The sequence below is a fragment of the Lepidochelys kempii genome, chromosome 3, assembly GCF_965140265.1.
Source record: "Lepidochelys kempii isolate rLepKem1 chromosome 3, rLepKem1.hap2, whole genome shotgun sequence".
In the NCBI taxonomy this organism is placed as follows: Eukaryota; Metazoa; Chordata; order Testudines; family Cheloniidae; genus Lepidochelys; species Lepidochelys kempii.
The window spans coordinates 158,082,119-158,100,549 of record NC_133258.1 but is presented as its reverse complement, the minus strand read 5'-3'; the positions used below and the strand labels follow the sequence as shown (position 1 = coordinate 158,100,549).

The 18,431-nt window shown below is 44.5% G+C and overlaps 1 protein-coding gene across 17 annotated transcripts in view; it reads right to left on the bottom strand.

The window, feature by feature from the left end:
- Positions 1 to 11,243, bottom strand: part of ENAH (ENAH actin regulator) — a 144,754-nt gene extending 133,511 nt beyond the window's left edge. For all 17 annotated transcript variants that reach the window (XM_073338722.1, XM_073338726.1, XM_073338724.1 and 14 more), the window contains exon 1: positions 10,999 to 11,243. In XM_073338722.1, the coding sequence (XP_073194823.1) occupies positions 10,999 to 11,003 (5 nt within the window). In that variant the 5' untranslated portion in view covers positions 11,004 to 11,243. The remainder of the gene's footprint in view (positions 1 to 10,998) is intronic.
- Between the last annotated feature and the right edge of the window lie 7,188 nt (positions 11,244 to 18,431).

Sequence of the window (18,431 nt, the reverse complement as noted above, 5' to 3'; positions counted from 1 at the left end):
ATGGATTTCCCCAGTAGCAGAAGATGCATGCAACTCTGCTTAGTGCTCTGTTCCTACCCTAGTTATGCATGAAATACACAGGGTGCGCAGGGAGCCAAGTTCCATTATGAAGTACTTCCAGTCTGATGCACACATAAGCCTAAGGCAGGGTGAAGAACTCCTGTCACAGATGCTTGTCTACACTACAAATTTTGATCTACATAAGTAGGTAGCCACGTATGTATGTGGAATATACTTACGTCAGCACTTAGTATGCTTACTAACAGTGCTTGTGTCAATGCAAAGTGCAGTGCACCACGGGTAGGTATCCCAGTGTGCCACATTCCACCTACGCAGCACAATGTCTTTTGGGATATTTTCACAGCTTGTTGTGGGATAGAAATGAGTCATGCAGGGATCTCCAGGCACTAGGCTTCAAGTTTCCAGCATGCAACTTTCTCCATTCCATAATGTAATCCATATCCCATAATTTTCAGGCTTTTTTAAGAAAATGTCCCACAAACCCGCACAACCCTTTTTGCCATCCACCATCTCTGACAAAAGCATGGAACTTGCACTGCTCCTTTCTCACGAATATTGCAAGTACATGACGTATAGTCCTCCAGTATTTGCAAGGACATAGGACTAACCATAACAAAGGGGGACATGACAATTTCTTCAAGTATGAAGTATTGCTGTAGTCGTGTTGGTCTCACGTTATTTGACAGACAAGGTGGGTGAGGTAATATCTTTTATTGGACCCACTTCTATTGGCAAGGAGACAAGCTTTCGAGCCTACACAAAGCTCTTCAGAAGAGCCAATTTGAACATGTGTCTCTCTCACCAACAGAAGTGGATATTACCTTACCCACATTGTCTCTCTGATTTCTTCGAGGTCAGACTGCTAAGGGACATAATGAAACAATTAAAGGATGTTGGTGGCATTTCAAAAGCAGCTGCAGATAGTGAAGCACTGGTTCTGGGCCCAAGAAACAAGCAGCAAATGGTGGGATCACAAAGGAATGCAGATTTGGGATGATGAGCAGTAGCTGTAGAACCTTCGGATGTGAAAGGACATGTAATAGGGTGCAGCGGTCTCGGCAGTCTAGTGGTTGGCACATCTGACTTCCAGCTCCTTGCTTCCCTGACAGAGGTGCCTCAGTTCTTAAGGAGATATGGAAGGGGGACCTGGGCTAGAGCCCTGTATGAAGCTACACCAGCAGGATCCTCCCAACAGAAAGTATAAATCCACTGCCCTGAGCTACTTCCTACCTCTATCTCTTCAGTTTGGTGCATAGCCATTACAGTCCAATCTGTAGTGGCTTAACTCAAATAGCACCCCCTTTGTGGTATCCTGCAATGGCCTAAGGGACCTTTGGGCAGGGCAGATGCAAGATTGGAGGGGCCTAATCCCACAGTCTCTCTCTAGTTCATTAACAATTCACTCACTGCTGGTGCTCTTCGGTCTCCTCAGCCATCTCCCTCGCTCCCTGAAGCGGTTCTTCTTCCCCAGTGGCTGTCTTGGCTATCAGGCTTCTAGCAATGATTCCCTCATGTAAGGAGGCAGAAAGTGCCTGCCTCCTTGCCAGTCAGCTCTGAACTGAGCCAGGTTCTCTCCTCTTCTTCTCCCTCCAGGCCTGGCACTGGTTGCAGATATAGCAAGGCAAAGCTAGCTGGGTTCACAGTCTCTCTCTAACCCTTTCTGTGTTGGTTTGAGGCTTCTCAGCTTCACCACATGCCACATTCCTAGATCTGTGTGCCAAGCTTGCCCAGCCCTCCAGCACAAGGACACCAGAAAGAGATGCACTGACAGCTGAAAAGTAAGTGAGAATAGCACTCTGCAAGCTTGCAGGCACCGGTTGGTTTTGGTCAGTGGGAAATCATTTGGAGTTGGAAAATCCACTATGAGGGCAGTTGTCATGCATGTGTGTAGATCCATTAATCATGTCATGCTATACAGGACTGTAACTCCCAGGAACATGCAGGAAATAGTGGATGGATCTGCAGCAACGGGGCTCCCAAATTTCAGTGGGGGCAAAAGACAGCACACACATCCCTATTTTGGCACCAACCCACTTTGCCATAGAGCAGGGGTGGCCAAACTTACTGACCCGCCAAGCTGTATACGACAATCTTCAGAAATTCAAGAGCTGGGGTGCACCTGCCGGGGCTTGGGATTTAAGCCCCTACTTCTGCTGAAGCCCCAAACCCTGGCAGGTGCACTCCGCAGGGCTGAAGCCCCAAGAACCACCTCCCTGCTGGACAGAAGCCCCTGCGCCACCATCCCACTGCAACGCCTCACAGATATTATGCAGCACACAACTGGTAGGGGGAGAATTGGGGGATGGGGCTGTGAGGTGCTCCATGAGGCACACGTTAAATGTAAAAGAGCCACATGCAGCTCGTGAGCAACCGTTTGGCCACCCCTGCCATAGAGGATATCAACAGAAAGAACTACCTTTATATGGTTATGCAAACATTGGTGGAACACCACGAAAGCTTCACTGAGATCAGCGTGGGCTGGTCAGGGAACTTGCACGATGCTCACATCTTTAAGAACACAGAACTGTTCATAAAGCTGCAAGCAGCGACATTCTTTCCAGACTGGGGATTACCACTGGCGACACTGAAGTGCCAGTAGTGACCCTTGGAGACAAAGCCTACTCCCTGCTTCCCTAGCTCATGAAGCCACAGACACCCTGACAGCAAAAAAGGAAAGATTCAACTACCAGCTCAGCAGGTGCAGAATAACAGTTGCTAGATTGATAGGGATGCTGCTGGAGTTTACTCACAAGATTGGATCTTGGTAAGAAAAATATTGCAATGGTTATAGCTGCCTGTTGTGTGCTGCATAATATCTGTGAGGCAAAGGTGAGGGGGAGAGGGGGGGTTGCTGTCTGCTAAGTCTGAACAGACAGACAAAAGGGCCATCATAAGAGCTCAAAGTGTACCTATGCAGCTACAGGATGCTTTGAAAGAACACTTTAACAGTCAGCCACATTAATGTACTGTGCTGGACTGTGCTCTGGCCCTGAAAGCTTGGGGGCTGTTAGAATTGATATAGATTTATAAATATTATACTGTGTCTTTTAGTGAATCTATGAATATGCGGTGCTTGCTGTCAATTTACCCATATGACTGGGTGTTTTGTTGAACCTATGAGTTCTGTGGTGCTGTACAATAACAAGAACTGGGTGCTTTGAGTACTACTATGCATTTTGCAGTATGTGTGGTGAACTAATAAAGATGACTATTTCAAAAACAATTCTGAGTGACAAACAGTGCAAATAAAGAAGGACAACACAATACAAACTTTTAACTTAAATTAATGGAAAAACTTTAACATTAGCGAGGCAGCAAACATTTCTGTCCATTTCAGCGCACAAATTAAGTCCATTCTGGCTTCACATACACCAACTGTGCCTCTCTCAGATCAGTGTATATGAAGCTACAGAACTGTCTTTCTTCTCTGACGTTAAGTGGTAGGAGTAGGGATGTGGCCCATGATGCCATGTGGAATGTTGAAGGTATGGAGAGCAGCCACCATGGAATTCTCCAGAGACTGTAAAAGATGGTAAGTCTGTGATTACTGAACCTGTAAGGTCACCTAGAGACAGCACTATTTGGGCTTGCTGCCTGAGAAGCTCTTTATGTCCCGGTGCATCTCCCTTTCCCTGCTGGGATTCCTGGATCTTTCTCCTATCCTCTCTGTCCCTCTCCATGCCATCCGCCATGTTGACGCTGAAAATATCCTCCCTATCTTCTTTCTCCTCCTCATTCAGGTCAGCCATTTAATGGGTATAGAGGGGGAACCCCTCAAGGTCGCAACAGCTACAGATAAAACAGACGCATCACTGGTTTTACAGTCACAATGGAACGGGAAAGATAAGTTTCAAAACTCCCTTCTCTTATCCCCAATGGTGCCTGCTGAAGTCATCGCGGAGTGGCATGGGAAACTGTCCTACCACAGAGGAAGAAATAAGGCAGCCATCCCTGGAAACCTTGATGAAATTGCATGGAGATATTCTGCAATATCTGAGGAAGGTATAAGGGACATCCCTATATACATAAACTGCTCCAGATACCCTTCCCCGCACCTAACCCTACAGGGAACGAAAAGCAGATAGCACTACAACAAAGGTAGAGTTCTCTCTCCTTGTACGAAACAAACAATGAAAAGTCAATACCTGTGTCTTGGACACAAATCAGATATTAGGAATGGCAATATACAAAAACCTGTAGGAGAACACTTCAACCTCCCTGGACACACAATAGCAGATTTAAAGGTAGCCGTCCTGCAGCAAAAAAACTTCAGGACCAGACTTCAAAAGAGAAACTGCTGAGCTTCAGTTCATTTGCAAATTTGACACCATCAGCTCAGGATTAAACAAAGACTGTGAATGGCTAGCCAACTACAAAAGCAGTTTCTCCTCCCTTGGTGTTCACACCTCAACTGCTAGAAAAGGGCCTCATCCTCCGTGATTGAGCTAATCTCGTTATCCCTAGCCTGATTCTTGCTTGCATATTTATACCTGCCTCTGGAAATTTCCACTACATGCATCCGACGAAGCAGGTATTCACCCACAAAAGCTTACGCTCCAATACGTCTGTTAGTCTATAAAGTGCCACAGGACTCTTTGCCGCTTTTACAGATCCAGACTAACACAGCCACCCCTCTGATACTTGATACCGTTGTCTTGCTAACTTGGGGATGGGCTAGGATCCATCTTTCTATTTAAACACTAAGGGAAATTATATGCACATACTTACCTACAGTTCCTTCCCCTTCACTGGATTCATCTGTGCTCAGCTTGAGGGACTGGTTAGATTGTGGTAAAGTCACAAATGGATCCTGACATAGCTAGACCCTCTCCACATCTCCCCCCACACCTTTCTCCTTACTATTCTTGACAGGAGTCTGTGTCTAAGGCTCCTCCAAGGTATCCACGGTAGTCTTCAGGGTGGTGGGGTCTCTCTCAAATATGGAAGGCAGCTCATGGTAAGAGTGGCAGGTCTGCAGCTCAGCACCATATCAATTGTTGGCCTCTCTGGCCTTGTGGTATGTCTGCCACAGTTTCTTCACTTTCACCTGGCACTGCTGCCGATCCCTGTTATCTCTCTTCGCCTACATCCCCCCATGCAATCTTTTTGTAGATGGCCACATTTCTACAGGTAGTCCATAGCTGTGCTTGCATAGCCTCTTCTCCCCACAGGCCCAGATGATCCAGTTCCTCCTGTCTGCTCCAGGCAGGAGCATGTTTAGTGAGCCAAGCCAGCATGGTTGGCCAGGCAGTTGAACAGAACAAGGGAGAATTGCTAGGTGTGCTTGCCAAAGCAGGCAATCAGGAAAAGGCATTTCAAAAACACAGAGGGGGTGGATTCCAGTTTCTGAGACCCCTGGGCAGTGGAATTCACAACTGTGACCAGAGCAGTGACTGCTAGGCATTTTGGAACAGTTGGAGAACCGTTAGGGTTGAAAAAGGTCACACAGTATCTACACTTGCACTACATTGACCTCAGTATTTTGATCATGTCTCAATGCTTTCAGGAAGATGGTTTTATTGCATGGCCTTAACAGGGTACTTACATCAGCTGAAGATAAATTTGACTATACACACATGCATAAATAGGTCAACACACGTCAACTTATGTCAACCTAACTTTGTAGGATAAACCAGACCCCAGTGTCAGGTAGGCGTTCAGTGAATAGGTGCTGAATGAACAACTTCTTCCCATTTTTGGGGGAGGTACAGAAAGGACTATCTGGCCCTTCATGCACTACAGTTCAAAGTGGGAAGAGAGAGAAGAGCAAGACAAATTTAACTGACTGCTTAAAAATACAGAGCCTGGCATTAGAATCAGGAGGAAGCAGCCTGCATGTATGCTTCCAGATTGATGCTGAATTTTAGAATGCCTTCCTGGACTCCCACCCCATATCATTTGTAATGTTTAGATCTCTGCAATATAAACTTGATAAGATGGCCATAAGTAGTCTTCTATGAAGAATATGCATTTTGGGTGATGTACATTTCAATAATTTAAACTTGTGGAATAAAACCTTATAAATCTACTATCAAAATAATTCATTAAACTATCCAGAGACTTTGGTAAGAGCAGTTGTCAGATTCCATGTGAGATGGGGGGGGGGGGGGAAGGAAAGTGCAAGAATTACTTGCAACTGCCACAAATGAAGCGCTAGCTAGCAAAATCTGCAATAATATCAGACAGATGACTCAATGTGTCTGTTAGGCTACATCTATACTAAGAGCTAGAGACGCAATTTCCAGCTCTCTCACACCTACTTGTGCTAGCTTGATGAGAGCTAGCACAAGTATAAATAGTAGTGTAAGCCATGCCAAATATGTACCCACGGGGTTCAAGCGGGTTTGTATTCGGCATGCTGCCTCTGCTACTGCAGCTACATTCCTATTTACACTTGCACTGGTTCTCACAGAGCTAACACAAGTATGTGTATGCGAGCTGGGAATCACACCCCAAGCTCATTGTGCAGACACAGCCTCAGTCCACTTAGAGCAAGGAAAGTAACCTGAACTGAATTCTTGTGCCCACCTGAAAAGTCTGCCTACACTTCCAATTTTACTCTAGAGAAATGAGCAATTTAGTGTTTGGGAACATGTACAGCAATACAGTTTGATTTAACTGACTGCTATGCACTTTCAATATTTTGTCAAATATTTCAAAGCTAGATTACATTTCTATTCCAAATATGTAATATGTCATGCAGGTAGTAAAAGCTACAACAAAAGCCCAGTTATGAAATTTTACCCTATACAGCAAAACATGCTGCAATAAATACCCTTCTTATTCTCTCATTCCTCAGTTACTGGCTCTTTCTGCTTGACCACTATAAACAAAATTAATTTAAATTACCATAAATTTATAACTGTCATGAGTAGTGTCACCTTTTGGCATAACTCTAGGACACACCTGAGATTCCTCAAGAATTCCAAATCCTAATGAAGCTAGCTTTGCTACTACTGGCTTGGAACTACTTTTTCTTCCCATTTCATTAATAGAGTAGTGAATGAAGTCATACCTTAATGCAGCCTTTAAAATGTCAAGAAAACATACTTGCACAGACCCAAAGTCTGCTTGACTGATTTTTGATGATTGATATACATAAAAGTTTTACCCAGAAAGAAATTTACCCAAGGCAAGTAGAATTTTTGGAAGGTTGTTTTAAAGAAATCTAAAATCAAAATAAAAAAGGTTAAATAAATCATGAATGAGGAAACCATACAACTTGCTAAGAAATGGACTGCATTAGAAAGATTAGATCTGCTACTTCTCCTGTTTAGAAATCCAAGTGCTATTAAAAATGTAGTATAACCTATAATAAAGGGGGACAGTCAGACCCGGACATTTGTAAACAAAGTAACACATTAGAACGAAATATTAAAAATGAAAATTTTGAACATTTCATTTACTGTTCTTTATGAATTGTAGAAAGATGTCAGTCATCAACCCCTAAGATACAGATATTCAGAGTACTGTTCAAGAGAATTAAACAAATGCTGCTATTATATCACAGTAAGAAGTCACACCACCACCAAAACAGGAAAGTTAGATCATGCGAGCAGCATGATATACAATCACTGTAAATTACTGCATTCTTAAAATAAGATATTTTAACAGCCACTTTTTTCAGCATTCCAATTGGCTATGGAAATCCCTAGTCACATATACCTATTTCTGGATATCTATTATTAGATTAGTCCATTCACATAACACACTATATTCAGACCAACACCTAGTCTGTCACTTACATGTCTGTTGCTCTTTTTGCATTGTAAGAATCAACTGTTTACCTTGGGGGGGGGGGGGGGAGAAGTGGGAGAGAAGGAAGAAAGGCTACTGCATAGTTTTGTTTCAGAAACAAAACTTGTTTTGTTACAGGCACTTGTATTTATTCCTGAGCAATTCAAGATTTAAAATTCACCTGAAGTCGGTGTTCAATACCAAAGATCTACATAGCTATTATATAATGTTCAGACAGCTACAAACAAGCCACTACAAAATTTAATTGCCATGGTCTGGTATTTACCCTTGATGCTTACATATACAACCTATTGTGTTGTTTATTACATTGTACAGATTTCAGAATTTGGTTACAGTTACAGCAAGCTATATTTAATAAGGGAAAAATTGGTAAGCTACTGTATTTCTTAACTTCTGGCCACCTAGCTACCCCAAATATGGCAGCAGCCATTCATAAGTCAGACCAGCGTTACTTCAGAATTGGGATGACAGGAGAATAGTTTTCTGATCACTTTGCCGTATGTGCCTTATCGCATGCCTGAGTGCAGAAAAGTGTACACTGAAGTTATAGTTCAGAGCAATTTTCTCTACCAGTGTACACTGGAAAGATTATGCACATCTAGTCCTTTTGTATTTGTCAGAGTGTCAATAGTATACATTCTGTCTGCTTATTATAAATCAAGCTATAAGCTTGTTTTCTATTGAAAAGTGGAAGAGCCTCCATCTCAGAACTACACCTTAGTTTATGATCATTTATATCTAAATGCTTGTCTAGACTATGATAAAATATTTTAAAAAGGTGTTAGCTATCAAGTTTTAATACTTGGCCTGTCTGTGCTAAGTTGTCTTTGATGTTGAAGCATAGGCTCTTCCTGTTGTCATCGTGCCCCCCTCCAAAGGGTTTACCTTAACCAGAAAACATGTTTTAAGATATAACCTACTTGTCTATAAGACTGTGTAAATAAAAATTAACTAATGCCTTTAAACTAATATGTTTGGGAAATATACCTTTTAACCTAGTTTACACAAGCCCTAAGAGAACATGAAGTCTTGGCTACACATACATGTTGTACCTATTTAACTAAATGGATTGAGAAACTGATTCAATTTCACACTGTCCAACACAAGGAGAATACACTGATTTAACTAGTTAATAAACCAATTTAGTTACACTGATACAATCTGTATGCTTGGGCAAGACTTGGATTACGGAATTCCCGAAGAATTCTTGAGGTTCCTTTAAAATATAAGCAATCATTCACAATGAACATTTAATTTCAGACAACTTCCCGCTTTAAAAACAGTTGCCATTTAGTATTTAAAGATAGATGCACAGACTTTTACCATACTTATGAGATGTTTTGCTTATACATATACAGACAGTTTAAAGTTGATTATACAAACACCTATTTAGATAGCCTAAGGGGAGGGTCTACATTAGAAACTTTTGCTGGTAATGTTGGTTGGGGCATGATTTTTTGCAACACTTCTAAACTAGCAAAAACTCTATTGTGCATACAATTATACCAGCATAAAGGTGTTTTTGCCAGTATAGCTTATTCCACTCACTGAACCAGTACAAGCTATAATGGCAAAAGAGAGCTGCATCTACAATAGGAGGGCTAGTTGGTATAACTATACCAACAAACCTTTTCTAGTGCAGACATGGCCTAAGTAAAATGATTGTCTCAAAGCTGCCTAAACAAATTCACCTCTAAAATATGCAGCAAATTATATATAAAACTAAGCTTTTTAAATTATCAAAATATTCAAAACTACTATGCACAAAATATGCAGTTATTATGAATTAACTGAGTATTTTTCAAGTGTCAAGAAGCTAGCCACTTTGTGAAAAACAGCTGTACGAATAATAGAAAAAAGTTATGATTTAAGATTTAAATTACAAAACAGCTTTGAAAAATTCAATTTAAGGCATAAATAACTACAAACAAAATACAATAAAGCCATCCGAGGAACAGAATACAAGAAAAAGAAAAAAAGAACCAAGCTCTCCATATGCCAAGCCTGCATGCATATTTGCCCTTGGGAAAACAAAAAACCACAAACCTTAAGAAAAAAGTTTAAAATAGAAACTTCTTACATTTGTGAAGAATTCCTATGACTTGACACTTTGTCACAGCAAAGGAATGTGCGGATTATATCACGTAAATCTTACTGTTGCGTTCTAAGGACTTGGCAACTGCTGATAATTAATCTTTAACACAAAGAAGATTCAAATCTAACTACAAGACAGACAATATCTTTTGAAGGGCAATTTACACCCTCCCACCCCCCCAACTGTTTAACCTAATGGGTAGGCCTATACGGATTACAATAACGCAACCCCAAATATACCACCCAAATATACCAGCATTCAGTCTACCAAGTCACATTTCTCACGAAGTCTTGCACCAATCCAAAAAGAGCTTATGGACACAGAACAGGCACGAAACGGCTGGAGGGGGTGGGAAATAATCTCCAAGCAAATAAGACCACATAAAGGTTCAGTCTCTTAGACAAATGGACACAGACACAATCCAAAAAAAGCGAATTATTAATGTATGGCTCGATGTTTGCATCTGAATTAACAAATCCTACGAACAATATATTCACGACTGCTGGGGGAGAAGGGGGGGGGGGTTTGCCTCTATTGATTACACAGGGAAAAACCCAGCTGCTGCTGCAATGCAACACGCACCGATAAAAGGGCAGCGCTTCTCCCTCCCCGCCTTGGACACGGGATCGCGAGCAGCCTCTAGCCCCCCCAAAAAGGACGCTTCAGGAGCTCACGAGCCGGCCCCTCGCGCCACACAAATCACGGGGACTCTCTCTCTATTGACGGACAGCCGCGCCCGGCCGGCTCGCTCGCTCCCCAAGGCGCCGGGGGGCGGGGGGGGGTTTGGCCATTATTATCCCTGCGGAGCCAGCCCTGCCTTCCCCGGCCGGGCCGGCGCCCGAACGCCCCTGCCGGGGAACAGACACAACGGCTGAGACACAACGGGCCCCAGGGTGTTTTCACACAGCAACAAGCCAACGGCGCAAGAGAACCGCCCATGGAACAACGCCCCCCCCCCGCCGCCGCCGCCGCCGCCTTTCTCCTCAGACCCACAGGGCTGCCCCCCTTCTCCCAGCTGCCCCCCCCCCGCCTAGGCCCTCCTCCCACCGGAGATCCCCACAGCGCACCCCCTGCAAACACCCCGGTGCGGGGGTGGGGCGATGAGCCTCGGGGCGGCCGCTCACCTCATGGCGCTGCCCGGGCCGGGGAGCCGCTCTCCCCCCGTCCTCTCGAGCGGGTGCTTCAATGGGCAGCGAGTCCCTGAGTGCGAGCGAACCCTCCGTTCGGCCGCCGGGTCGGGCCAGACCCGACCACAGCGGGGAGCCGCGGGTGAGGGGAACGAGGAGGAACGAACCAACTCGCGGAGTAGGGGAAAGTGGAAGGGACGGGAGCGCCTACACCAGCGCGCGGGCGTCTCGAGACACCGGCTTGCTTGAGGGAGTTGGAGGGGGGAGGCACGGCCGCACGCAGGGGACGCGGTGGGCGGAGCGGCGACGCCACGCCCACTACTGGTCTGCGTTCGGTGCAGATTCTAAAAGGAGAAAGAGAGGGGACGTGAAGCAGTTGCGGGCAAAGCGAACAGGGGTTAATGTGCTTTGGCGACCCCCAGTGGGGAGTACTGGTCCCTCTGCACACTTGTACTGCGTTGGGGGTCTCTGTGCCCACAAGCACCTCATGCAGTATTGCTGAATCCTCCAGTGGTCTCTCCGCAAAACAGAAGTTCATGTATTGCATATGACCACCCGGTGCTCTCCCTCTATAGTTGCATTGTATGCTTACTATTCAAACCCCAGGTGATTTCTCTGCACTACTGCATTGCATATATAGTTGAATCTTCTTACAGCCCTTTCTACACAGCACTGCATTCATTACTGGAGAATACTGTAGTGGTTTCTCTGCATGCGTGTAGTGCATTCATTGATTGCTCTAGTTGTTCCCCTGCCTATCTGCCCTGCAATCCAATGATCAATGCTCCACTTTTTCTCCTACACACATCACTCCTTCGGTCATTATGAATCTGCAGTGTGCATCCACATGATGTTCCCCTGAATACCGCTGAGGTTTTTGCTGGTTTTAGACACATTAGTCCCCCTTGGAGATTTTTCTGTGGCCTCTTTATGCTAGCTCTGCCAACGCAAAGCGCCATAAAGCCCAGTGAATTGGCAATATGGGAAGTTCCTGGATAATATACATCCCGCCAGAGAGTTCTATCTCCTTCTCTTGCACTCCCCCCAAGTAGAGGCATGGTAGGGTCAGAGGACCAACAGTACCCTCTTAAAAAGAAAAGGAGTACTTGTGGCACCTTGGAGACTAACAGATTTACAGCTGAATATAAATTAGGGTAGTCCTCAGGCAATGACTGGATCAGTCCACATGGTTGCGTCCACCTCTCCTGAGGTGCACTCAAGCTCAGCTCAGCCACAACTAAGAAAGGAAATCATTAATTTTAATTCCCTCCTCCCTGAAATCCATGGAATTGTTTCTTGCCTATTGCACTTGGCATAGCATAAGGGTTTAGGGAAAGGGGAGGGCAGTCAATTACATTTACAGAGTCTTCTTTACATCTAAGGGGGCCCAATCAAATGACTGTGCAAAGCCCCCATAGACTTTGCAGATTTGATTGAACCAGGCTTGCACATGTCACTATTAGGGTTTCCATCCCTCCAGGATTGTCCTGGAGTCTCCAGGAATGAAAGATTATGTCATCCGATGAAATTTCCAGGAATATGTCCAACCAAAATTGGTAACCCTAGTCATTATACCCAATTCTTTCCCCAACACTTTCTCCACTTAAGACTTGATTCAGCCACCTTTTCTTATGCTGAGTAATCCCTTACTCCACAAGTTACATAGTCCCATATGCAATATAAGTAAAGTTGTAGAATTGGGCCCTTAATTTTTTAGGAACATGTACAATCAGGGCAGCCTACTAAATTAACTCTACAGGTTAAATTATTTCATGCTTTTGTAATTCTTCTAATTACCTTTCTATGCTCCCATGAGCATAAGATGCAGGATGTGATTTTAGAAAGCTGGGAATATTATTTCAGCCTCCTGAACATTGGCGGTCACATCTTTTAGTAACCACATGTCTGTAGAAAAAACAGATTTATATTTTGCTTTTAATTCTCCCACTGGATCAAACACATGGTATACAGAACTTCAGTCAATTCTTGTTCAGCCAACTTCTGTCAATCACTGAATACACATTCTCTCCCCTCTCAGGTAGCTGCAGGCATATTAATACCTTTACTGTTTCTAGCCATAGGGTGAGGGTGTGTGTTTTCTTTTCTTCCCCTTCCAAAAAAAATCACACCCGTTTCTCTAATTTTTAGATTAGGAAAAATTTAGGGGAAACATTTCTTTAAAAATTACCATGGTCACTCTATACATTTCTGTTCTCATTTTCACATAATTGATATTTACTTTAACCCCCTTGAAAGCATTTAAGTCACATTTATTTCACATTACACAGCCACCTCTTCACTGGACAGCACCATTTCTTAAACAGATTTGTCCATAGTTAAGTAACTAGTCCAGAGGTAGAGTAAGGGAAGATAGTGAAGAAATATATTGACCATCTGTTAGAAAACAGATTAAGAAAATGAAAGAAGATCTGAAACTGAAGCTTGTGACCATGTATATGGAAGGCAATTATACTTCTATTGGCATGAAGATTATGTAAAAATATTACTGTAGAGGTGAATCACAAAATGCAGATGAGTAATCAGAAAACGAACAAGTATTAAATATCCTTCCCAACAGGTAGGTAACTTTGGCCAAAATATAAACACAGACTGAAAAAGGACTAAATTTGAATCTGACAAAGAACTCTGTTTACTGTTCTTGGATTACTGCTCTAAATGCCTGTAGCATTCAAAACTAACAAGCAAGCAGTAGAATGCAGATCACCCATACTCAGTATATCACAGTTTGCAAGGCATGAAATATTACAGGTTCTGATGGCGGATAATGGACCCCAATAGTTAAATACATTATTTCAAGAATTCACTAAGATCTGAGATTATCACCAAAATGACAGACAGACAGTGAAAAGTCTCTTGCAGTCAGCCAACCATAACAATAAGGATCTGTATCTAGTTGCACTGGATTTAAGAATACACCAGGAGAAGGAATGGCATCACCTTCACAGATGGTCTATTGGGATCCAGGAAGTGGGCGGGCGGAGCTCGTCCACTACGAAAGGAGCCCCCCCCAGCCTAAGGGCGAGATCCACAGGGCCTGGAGAGCCAACTAATTACGGGGGACAACTAATGAAAAACAGGGACGGGAGTGCGGTCAAAGGGTCAAACGAAGGGAACCGGACGGGGACACCGAGCAGAGAACCCCGGACAGCGCCCACCGCTCCTCAAAGGCGTCAAGGGAGTCAGTGGACGCCACCCAGAGGAACTCCGCTCAGAGGCGTGAACGGACAGAGGATCGGAAATAGGCCCCGCAGTCGCAGGAGACTCCATCGGCCAACCTCCTCACCCTGGTTTTATAGATGGCCGCTTTAGCCAGGGCCAGGAGGAGGTTGACCAGGAGGTCCCGCGACTTAGTGGGGCCACGGACAGGGAGTGCGTAGATGAGAAGGTGAGGAGAAAAGTGCAACCAAAACCGTAACAAAAGATAGGTGAGGAGCCGGAATAGGGGCTGCAACCTGGCGCACTCCAGATAGACGTGCGCCAGGGTTTCCCTCACGCCGCAAAAGGGGCAGGTGTCCAGAATCGGGGTGAACCACGCCAAATACACGCCCGTGCTCACGGCCCCGTGAAGGAGCTGCCAACTGATATCCCCGGCGGGCCTCGGCACTAAGGTGGAATAGAGGCTGGCCCACCGGGGCTCCTCACCCTCTAGAGGTGGCAGGAGGTCCCGCCACTGTGTGTCAGGGCGGGACGCGAGGGTGAGGACATGAAGGGTGTGGAGCACGAGCGTGTAGAGATGTCGTTTTGGCGCGGTCTGAAACCGGACCGGCTGCAGCTCGCGCAGCCGGCTCACGGTAAAGGGGTGGGGGGGGTCGGTCGGGTCCACGGGGCAGGGGCCCGATGAAAAGGTCCGGAGGGCCTGGGGTGGAGGGTGGGCGGGGCGCGCCCTCTCGCAGGACCCGGTCGAGGTAAACCCGAGCAGCGGGCGGCAAAGCGGCCCTCACCTCCTGAAGTACGCGCAGGGCAGTACGAGGTCTGGAGAGCCCCATGCGCTGAGCGAGCGTCAGGGGATCCAGCCAGTCACCCCAGTCGTAGTCCAGGAGGTCTCCGACTCTGGTGACTTCTGCCAGGACCAACCTCTGGTGCACCGAGGGGGACTCCGCCGCCTGCACACACAGATGGTAATGGGCAAATTAACAAGGATGTTGCTTTCATCCAGACCACACCACACGATCCATTGTCTACAGCCAAGATCTACGATACAACCACATTTGCTCCAACCCCTCAGACAGAGACAAACACCTACGAGATCTCTATCAAGCATTCTTACAACTACAATACCCACCTGCTGAAGTGAAGAAACAGATTGACAGAGCCATCACCTTCAGCCCCCAACTAAAACCTCTCCAACGCATCATCAAGGATCTACAACCTATCCTGAAGGATGACCCATCACTCTCACAGATCTTAGGAGACAGGCCAGTCTTTGCTTACAGACAGTCGCCCAAACTGAAGCAAATACTCACCAGCAACCACACACCACACAACAAAAACATTAACCCAGGAACCGATCCTTGCAACAAAGCCTGTTGCCCACTGTGTCCACATATCTATTCAGGGGACACCATCATAGGGCCTAATCACATCAGCCACACTATCAGCCACACTCGTTCACCTGAGCATCTACCAATGTGATATATGCCATCATGTGCCAGCAATGCCCCTCTGCCATGTACATTGGCTAAACTGGACAGTCTCTATGTAAAAGAATAAATGGACACAAATCAGACGTCAAGGATTATAACATTTAAAAACCAGTCGGAGAACACTTCAATCTCTCTGGTCACTCAATTACAGACCTAAAAGTTGCAATTCTTCAACAAAAAAACTTCAAAAACAGACTCCAACGAGAGACTGCTGAATTGGAATTAATTTGCAAACTGGATACAATTAACTTAGACTTGAATAAAGACTGGGAGTGGATGTGTCATTACACAAAGTAAAAGTATTTCTCCATGTTTATTTCCCACCCCCACACACACACACACTGTTCCTCACACGTTCTTGTCAACTGCTGGAAATGGCCAACCTTGATTAACACTACAAAAGTTTTTTTTCTCTCCTGCTGGTAATAGCTCACCTTACCTGATCACGCTCATTACAGTGTGTATAGTAACACCCATTGTTTCATGTTCTCTGTGTACATAAATCTCCCCACTGTATTTTCCACTGCATGCATCCGGTGAAGTGAGCTGTAGCTCATGAAAGCTTATGCTCAAATAAATTTGTTAGTCTCTAAGGTGCTACAAGTATTCCTTTTCTTTTTGCTTTCTACAGGAGCTCAGTTATTCCAAACTAGAGGAAAAACAGAATTTGCTAATAAAACCAAATGAAAGGCAAATTAAACAAAAATTTTACTATGAGAGACCCCGGTTCGTTGAGAGTGTTTAATACCGAAGCCAACCACCTGCAACAATCTGGCCAATTGTCCTGAATCAGCCAAGAGTTTTCCTGCCATTGAGGCAAAAATGACCAAAGAAACCTTGCAAAAGGGCTATTCCAGTATTGTGCATGTTGGTGGTAAAATTGATGCCTGAAACATCAAAACATGTTCTGAAACAGTTAAATCAAGCAATTGAGAAGTCTGAACATTGATATCTGTATTTTATCTAAACTGGCCAGGAGAGGTGAAAAGAAAGTTAAGGACTATGTTTTTCTTCTCAGACCATCCCGACAGGTTTTCCAGCAGGGAATGGCCATTGTACTTTCACCCATTGCTCAATAGGCACTGCAGAGATGGCAGGTGATTAAGAAGTGACTTTTCAGCATCTGATTCCATAACAGCTGCGGATATCTTACCATCCTTGCAGTGTATGGTCCAACCAAGGCCTATAACGGAGCTGCAGATAATTTCTTCCAACAACTGCAATCAATTAGTAATGAAACTCTGAGAAGAGATGTCATCATGATCCTGGACAACTTTAATGCACAGGTAGGAAAGGATAGTGACCTGCACAAGTACTCTCAGGAAGTTTGGTATCCAGCAGAAGAACAGAAATGGTAAACAACTGATAGAATTTGCAGCTCCCAATAACATTGGGATTGCTGATTCACTCTTCCATCACCCAAGATTCACAAACAGAGCAGGTACAGCCCAGATGGTTTCACTAGGACTGTTATTGATCATGTCCTCATTAACAATAATTCATGATCAACAGTCACTGATGTATGGGTTCGCAGAGACAAAAATGTGCCTCCTACTTTGAAAATAAGTTAGTGGGCTGAAATTAGTCTGATTCAACCAAAAGCTCTTCTTACAACCAAGCTATCAGATGGCTTTCTGTTCTGAACTCCTTAGGGCCATCAAAGCATTAGAGACTAAAATCTCACTCCCTCGGTCATCTGATGAGGAATGGTGTTTCAAGTCATCAGGGCTGATTGCTGCCAGCTCAGCTCTGGGGCCTTTGCCTTTCCAATGTCACCCATGGATCAGTGAAGAGACAGATACAACGGTTAGAGATGAGAAAAAAGTGAGGGTACAGTTTGAGTCTTCAGAGACACTTATGTTGAGAGCAAAAGCAACAGCTAAATGGGTTCAATTTCAGAACATCAAGTTTTGTGTTAAAAAAAAAGGAGAGAGAGAGAAGGAATCCTGGCACAATCATCACATCCTTTATTTAACTATGCAGTGTTTGTGAAGGAAAGTGCCACCAGCTTAGTCAGCATGGAACTGAGATGGCAACTTCAGTCCGAACCTGAAGGATCAATTGCATCAGCGAGACGATCATTTCAAAATGCTCCTCAACAGATGCTCATTCCCTGCAGTCCCTCTTCCATTTCAGAGGGGCTAGAAGTTCCAGTACAGCCACCTTCCTTCAGCCAAGAAGAGATGTGCATCATAGTCCATAAGCTGAAGTCTGGGAAGACAACAGGACTTTGTAACATTACCCCTGATGTGCTGAAAACAGGCGAGAGTATTTGTAGTGCCATGGCTATAGGGCTTCTAGACCATCTGCTGTACTAATACCATCCCCGATGACTGGAAGAAGGTTGTTATTCTGCCTCTGTTCAAAAAGGGCAATAAGTATTACACTGTTGTCAATCCCAGGGAAAGTCTTTGTTTCCATGTCAATGTCCTGAATAAACAATGCCCTTCATGGCAAAAACCAAGATACTCAGGGCAACTTTAGACCTGGCCATGCCACTGTCAACCAGATCTTTACCTTAAGACAGCTTTTTGAGAAGAAGATGGCTGCATTTCATAAGCTATGAGCAGCACTTTTTATAGACTTCCATCAGCCTTTGGATTCAGTGCATCAAGCAAGTTTGTCATATCTGATTAACTGACTTGGCATCCCTGGGAAGATCGTGTCAATGACAGAAGAGTTCTATAATGGAAAAACAAAACAAAAAAAAAAACGTGGTTCAGTCAATGGCAGATTCATAGTGGTTCCTTTTGGTCTTGGAATCTA